This window comes from Lactuca sativa, chromosome 3 (genome assembly GCF_002870075.4).
Source record: "Lactuca sativa cultivar Salinas chromosome 3, Lsat_Salinas_v11, whole genome shotgun sequence".
In the NCBI taxonomy this organism is placed as follows: Eukaryota; Viridiplantae; Streptophyta; class Magnoliopsida; order Asterales; family Asteraceae; genus Lactuca; species Lactuca sativa.
This window is the reverse complement of record NC_056625.2, coordinates 244225323-244232576: the sequence shown is the minus strand read 5'-3', so window position 1 is coordinate 244232576 and position 7254 is coordinate 244225323. Positions and strand designations below refer to the sequence as shown.

The 7254-nt window shown below is 35.0% G+C and overlaps 2 protein-coding genes across 5 annotated transcripts; one reads left to right on the top strand and one right to left on the bottom strand.

Moving 5' to 3' along the window:
• Positions 1 to 844: 844 nt before the first annotated feature.
• LOC111883524 (uncharacterized) lies at positions 845 to 1264 on the bottom strand. The gene is made up of 2 exons (XM_023879847.1): positions 1255 to 1264; positions 845 to 1146 (listed from the first exon to the last, which is right to left on the bottom strand). The coding sequence occupies exons 1-2, from the start codon at positions 1262 to 1264 to the stop codon at positions 845 to 847; spliced, it is 312 nt and encodes a 103-aa protein (XP_023735615.1).
• A 2215-nt stretch (positions 1265 to 3479) lies between these two features.
• On the top strand, positions 3480 to 6211 carry LOC111883512 (F-box protein AUF2). Of its 4 annotated transcripts, XM_023879832.3 has the most exons (3): positions 3480 to 3820; positions 3937 to 4556; positions 5431 to 6211. In XM_023879832.3, the coding sequence occupies exons 1-2, from the start codon at positions 3773 to 3775 to the stop codon at positions 4513 to 4515; spliced, it is 627 nt and encodes a 208-aa protein (XP_023735600.1). In that variant the 5' UTR covers positions 3480 to 3772; the 3' UTR covers positions 4516 to 4556; positions 5431 to 6211. The 4 variants fall into 4 exon arrangements, with proteins under 4 accessions (XP_023735600.1, XP_023735598.1, XP_023735597.1 ...); XM_023879830.3 differs by having other exon boundaries at positions 3481 to 4525; XM_023879829.3 differs by having other exon boundaries at positions 3481 to 4556.
• Positions 6212 to 7254: the final 1043 nt, after the last annotated feature.

Below are 7254 nucleotides of genomic sequence, written 5' to 3'. Positions count from 1 at the left end.
CATAATAAAAAATTATTAAAAAAATCATTATGCGTATATTCACATATGAATAACAGTTCTTAATTACATGTGAATAACTTAACCATATGTGATTAACATGATTTAATCACATATGATTAAATAGATATAATAAGAAAAATTGTCAAAAAAAAAGATTTTATGTATATATTCACATGTGAACAAAAACTTTTAATCACATGTGAATAACTTAATCATATGTCAATAACATGGTTTAAGCACATGCAATATAATAATAAAAGTTATTAAAAAATAATAAAATCGTTATGTATATATTCACATGTGAATAACATGGTTTAATCATATGTGTTGGTGGTGGTGCTATTTTTTCCATTCATTCCCTTTCAGGATTAGTCATGTTCTTCCAAATTTTACCGATGGTATGGATGAATCCATCAGTCAAATAAAAAAGATCATTCCTTTGGGAAGAACCAATCAAAGAATTTCTTTATATCCATTCTAAGCGTTCTACGAACAGAAGCTCTTATTTTCATATTTCCCACTCCTTACTTTAATTCTGAATCTACTTTTGGAAGAAAATAAGTTTCTTGAAATTTTCTATTTTGAATCGTATTCCTACGAAATAAATAGTGAAGTTGAAAAAACCTGGGTAGTGGTGTTGGTAGGGTGAAGGTTAAAGCGGTGATTGGTGGTGGCGGCGGGTGTTGGTGGGGTTGTAAGGAAGTGGAGGCTAGAGAGGGGTGGGGTAAGGTGGAGGTGTGGAGGTGATGATGGTTATGGTGGCGGTGATGGGTGAGTGTTGGTGATAGTGGGTGGTGGTGGTTGGTAGGTGGTAGGGGTGGGTGGTGTTGGGTGGTGGTGGGTGTTAGGCGCGGTTAATGGTGGTGGGTTGTTGGTTGTTATGATGGTGGTGGGTGGTGAGTGGTGTATGGTGTGTGATGGTGGGTGGTTGTAGGTGGTGGGGTTGCTTGGTCGGTGGTGTTGAGTAGGGGTGGGTGGTGGTTGTGATGGCTGTTAGGTGGCGATAACAATGGGTGGTGGTGATGGTGAGTGGTGGTGGATGGAGGTGGTGACTGTGGGTGGTGGTGATGGTGGATGGAGGTGGTAAGTTGTAGGTTTGGGTGGTGGTGGTAGGTGGTGGGTGGTGGTGGGTGATGGAGGTGGTGGCTTAATAATAACCACAATTATTATTTTTTCTCTTTTAGTTTAATTAATATCTAATATTTTTTTGATTTTTATTAAAAAAATAAATGGATAAATATAGTGCTCACATACGTTCTCGCATTCTCGAATATATAAATAAAGGGAAAATGACTTAGAAAGGTAACTGCCTCTTATCCGTGTACACATATTGGCAACTTCTTATTTTTTGTACATAAGAAAACAACTAACTTGTTTTAACTGTGTAACATCCCACAAACCATGACCAAAAATTTTGTTTTTAATTTAATACTAAAACCATAATTGTCAAACCATTAATTTAATTCTTTGGCATCGGGCCCAACCTGCATTGAGCCCCGCTCGGTATACAGATATGTCTCTCTTAGGCCCCGCCCACTAAACACATACAATCATATAACATGCTAACACATAAAGAAACATACTCTATTGTATCACTGTCCTAAGAAACATACTCAACTAATAATGAGATACAGAACTTCGTCCGTACTCAGCTAGTTCCAGCCAGGGTTTCAGCAGTGCAAGATGGGTCTCTTCACTGTGTGAATGGGTCTAAGGCCACAATGCCAACCCATGTAGTTTATGAGTAGGAAGACCCGGGGGTTAACCCTAGGCATTATATGCTAGTATGTTATTCCAGACCAAGGTCTGATGTAGGGGTGAGCATTTGGACCGGTGAACCAGACCGGACCGGTGAACCGGACCGGACCAGACCGTTTTTTTGAACCCCTGGGTCGGTTCTCGGTTCTAAGATTTCTCGCCGGTCCGGTCCGGTTATTTTCCCAGTCCGGTCCGGTTTTTACCGGGTTTAGAACCGGTTGGACATGATTAAGATTTTTGTGACGTTTTTTAAACGCACATAACTCATTCGTTTTAAGTCGGATTGAACGATGATGATATAGCTTTGGGTAAAAAGATTACAATCTTTATTCTTTTTTTATACAATTATTACTTTTTATTAAATACTAACAACATTTTCATTTGTGTTTATGTAGAGATTGCACAAGCTTTAAATATGTTACATATGGATGACAATGATATGGAGAAGAGGCCAATGGAAGATTAGATTATGAGTTTATGAAATTTGTTAGTTTGATTGATTTTAAAGTTTAAACTATGATTTTTGTTGTTACGGTAATACTTTTGTATGTTTGTCTTAAAATTGTTTAACTTTTGTTGGTGAACTTGATTTATATGTTAGTTGCTTTTATTTGGAAAATTAATTTTTGCAAATTGCAAGTTATAATATTATACATCAATGTAGATTAGTTAGGCATGAAACGGAAACATATTAATTTTGCAAGTTATAATATTATACATCAATGTAGATTACTTATTATACTCTATACAATTAAAGTTGTACCGGTCCAAACGGGTCCAAAAACCGGAAAACCCGGACCTGGACCCGGACACGGACACGGACACGAATCATCCGGTCCGGTCCATGGTCCACAAAATTCTCCATAACCGGTCCGGTCCAAGAGCCGGTCCGGTCTGGTTCGGTCCGGGCCGGTCCAAATGCTCACCCCTAGTCTGATGTCGGGCGGGTGCCTGAGGAATGTTTGCATGTAATATTATACTTGTTGTCTGTGTGATACTTGTATGTTCCTGGTAAAGAGGTGAGTGTAGGCGAGGTCCTGTATCTCATCACTAGCTGAGTATAGATGATGTTTTGTATCTCATTATTAGTAGAGTATGTTTATCAGGACAGGGATACAGTAGAGTATGTTTCTTTATGTGTTAGCATGTTATATGATTGTATGTGTTTAGCGGGCGGGGCCCAGAGACAGACGATGCCTAAGAGAGACAGATTTGTATACCGAACGGGGCTTGATGCCGGAGTATTAAATTAATGGTTTGACAATTATGGTTTTAGTATTAAATTAAAAACGAAATTTTTGGTCATGATTTTTGGGATGTTACACAGTTAAAACAAGTTAGTTGCTTTCTTACGTACAAAAAATAAGAAGTTGTCAATATGTGAACACGGATAAGAGGTAGTTACCCTCCTAAGTCATTTTCATATAAATAAAAGTATATCGGTATATTACTTATGAAAATAAAGCACAAAAAATTATTATGTTATAATTATAAAAATAAAATAAAAACATTGAAAATATTATAATGAAAATGCTACATTGAAAAATATTGTTAAAATAAAAAGGGCTATTTGTTTAAGGAGTGAAAGTATCATTGAAAAGCAAGATTTTTCAATGATATTAAATGCTCATTTTAAAGAGTGAATTAAGTTATAATTCGTGGAGATTATTTATTGTAAAAATGACTTAAAGTACTTACACTTAAATGTAAGTCTGTTTTAGCAACTCACTATAAAAGACGAGGACGATTAGGGTTTCAGCAACCTTTATCATTATCTGAACAATGAAGAAGAAGAAAATCGTGAAATCACGCAAAAAAGATGCAGATGCTTCTTTATTCAGTCGTTTACCAGACGAAATCATCCTCCAAATTGTAAACAAATTAATCGATTTGAAAACCCTTTGTTTTTGCTATCTCGTTTCCAAACGTTTCTCCTCGATTGTACTTCAAGTCGATACCATTTCATTCACTGCTCCTTTAGACCCTAACATTCCCGACAAGAACACCATCAGTGATGTCGACCCAAGTAGGCCGAATCCGCCTAAACTTTCTTCGTTTTTTGGTGAGTCCTTTCTATCTGCCAATGGGTTTTTGAACACGTTTACAGGGGTGAAGTCCTTATATATCGAATTTCCATCTTTCGGTCACAGAGATATTGATAATAATTGTTTGTTCAAGTGGAAGGTTAAGTTGGGGCACAAAGCTCTATCGTTTATATTTCTGTCGCCGAGTTCAATTTGTGATAAGAATGGATTGTATCTTAATGGAAATGTGGGTGAAGAAGAAGACCTCGAATTACTCAGTGATTTACTTAAGAAGAAGCTTGCCATTTCGTTTCAGTGTCTGCAGGATGTGATAGCGTGGAATGTGATGTTGTTGCACCTCCTTAATAATCTACCAACGTTGGAACAGGTATCAATTACTGATTCAGGGAGAAGAGGGAGGCTTTCTCTGAGTGGGAAAAAACTCAGTGAGGTGAAGGAATGGGTACATTCAGCTTCGGAAATTGTGTTTGATCGTGTAGAGGTTCCTGATATGGTGAGTAAGTGTTACATTCCTGTTTTGACATTGCCAGTTTCAGGGTATGTGATGAAGGGGGTATTTTGTGCTCTAATGGAGATGAAAGATCTACATGGTGAAAATGATGGACTTTTGGATAGTGAAGATGGTTTTGAAGATAAAGAAGAGGCTGCATATATTGAAGCTATGAAGGAGGTTTTGGAGAAGGATACTGGCATGATGCAGAGGTTTATGTAGTATGAATCAGGTCCATATATACTCTGAACTTCAATATTCTTGTAAGGTTTATATCTTAGTCTTTGCTTTTCTACCATACATGTTTACTTAAAGATTACTGTTGAATTCCTCACCCTTCAACATTTCTATAACATAGTTTTTCTTTGCCTGACATTCATCACAACTTCAATATTCTTGCAAAGACTCTTTCTTCTTTGCAAATTGCAATTGAATATCTATAAAGTTAGAACTTCTCCTTTATGTCTAGTCAATTAAACAATCGCACTTAGTCCCAAAGTCTTGTTTTGAAATTAATCAGGAATCAATTTGAGGAAAACCAAAAAAAAAACTTTAGTTTCGAGTATAATGATGCCAAATGCAGTAGTACATGGTTAGTACTTACTTACTAATTTACAAAAAATAAGTCTCAAATTTGTCTTGACTCATAAGTTTTTCACATGTATAGCTTTTGAGATTTGTATATGCTTACCATGAAGCATGAAGCATGAATCATTTGGGTGTATGCTTTTGTTTTGAAGTAGTTGTTAGACAGATTTTGAAAACCAAAATCTCTTGTAAGATGTCAAGTTTGGTAAATATGATTATCAAATCCAGAATATATTTTGGAAGCCATTAGTAGAGTTGTTAGTTTTAGGGAGAAACTTTTAGTCAAGGAAAGTAAGAAATGGAAGTCCAAGGTACAATGCTAATAAAATGTAAATTTTAATTAGTAAACATTAACTTTTAGAAGCTAAGGTGTAAAATTCAAATGATAGTGACCAATCATTTACATGAAAAGAAGTATATGTCATCACCCAAAAAAAGTAAAAATAGAAGCTTGCAAGAAAAAGATACTAGTTGATGAGCTTAATAATTCATTATATGTGTTTAAGCTTTGTAACTCAAGGTATGCTTATAAATGAAATTTATTTTCAGGGACTTAAGCAGGCTCAAGTAACAAGTAACATGGGATAATATTTGCTAGAAGATGGAACGATTCTGTAAAAGATATATAGGGTTTCTTGAAGAGTATATTTCCCTGGAAAGATAGCTAACATGTATTAGTGTGTGTGTGTGTGTGTGTGTGTTATAAATCTATCTTCATTAGCCATAAAGTCATCCGGAGATTGAGTCGTTAGCTTGCCCCATGTGCCTTGCACATGAGGGCATTTTGGTCATTTACCCTTGGACTTCTCAAGACATCATCTTCTTCACCCAAAACAACACCATTCACCCACCTTTATTCCCTTTGACCTAACCCTTCTCCATCCATCACAATTCCCACCTTCTATCATAAACTCATCCTGATTCCTAATCTCTACTATGACAAGGTATCATTTATCTGCTTGTTTTGTTTGGAGTTACATATATTGCCATTTGTTTATTAATCACCAAATTAATTGTGGAAAGAGAATATGGTTTCACGTTACTATTCATCAACCCAGTCTCCTTTAAAATCATGCACAATCATCGTTTGTTCTTATATGTATCCGTGGATCTGAAAATTATTCACTATTGATGTGTCGGTTGAAATTATATATAATTACCTGTATTCGATTGTTGCTCTTGCAAGATTCATACCGAGTAGCTGTGTTTTTAGGGTTTTCTTGGTGTTTGTCATTTGAAGTTGTTTCTCTAGATTTTTGAAGTTGTTTCTCTGGACTTGAAGTTGTAATTTGAAATTTGTTTATGTTAATGATTTATTGATGTTGTTAAATTTCGTTGAGTATCTTGAGTATATAGTGATTTTGATTTTAGCGGGTATATGATGCTTTCGATGATGATAATGTTTCTGGTGTGGGTTTAAGGAAAAATCGCTCAAATGGATTAATTGTCAAATGTGTTATCTTTTTTTTGTTTTTGAATAGATGTAGGCTTTCAGAATTTGTGTGATATTCAAACGAATTTTGTTTTCTATGGTTTTTGTGTTTGGTATTTCGATTCAAGGAGAAGATGATTATTGGTGTTTTTGAAATTGGATTTTATTGTCACTTGATAATGGATTTTTGAATTTGGTTCTTTGAAGAAAAAATTTTCGATGATGCTCTTTTGATTCGATAGAGTTTTGTCTTGTGGATGATAGCAGTCCGTGGTGGTTTTTTTGAATGTTGAGAGATGAAGAGGGGGAGAGGTATATGGAGATAAGGGTATTTTAGATATTTCATATTTTGTATTTTATATAAAGAGAAAAACTAAAAACAAAGATTATTTTTGTCATTTCATAAACACTTGACAATTTATTAACAAAGAGTATCGGAGTGCTAAATTTTGTCAAAAGAGACCATTCATACAAAAAAAAAAAATTCATAAAGACTTATTTAGCGACAGTTAAAACCTTTAAGACTATTTATGAATTTTTGTCTAAGATAAATAAAAGAAGATTATGAGATTTTTAAAAGAATTGTTCATATAGGTGGGTCCTATACTCTTTATTTTTAAGAACGGGAAAATGACTTGATAGAGTAATTACCTTTGCGTCATGTTCACGTTTAGACAACTTTTTTTTGTACATATTTAACCATTTAACTTGTTAAATTTGTTTATATATCATCATTGTCATTTGTTATAGTAGGTGACAATGATAATATATGAAGAAATTTATGTAACATCCGTTATCTTGGATGAACTAAAATAAAGTTTCGGAGGGTTAAATGTTGGATTTTGGAGAAAAAGGGGTCCTCACGATGTGAGGCATGTAAACTCACGACGTGAGAAGAGCCACATGAAGATTCTATCCGGGACTGAACTCATGATGTGAGC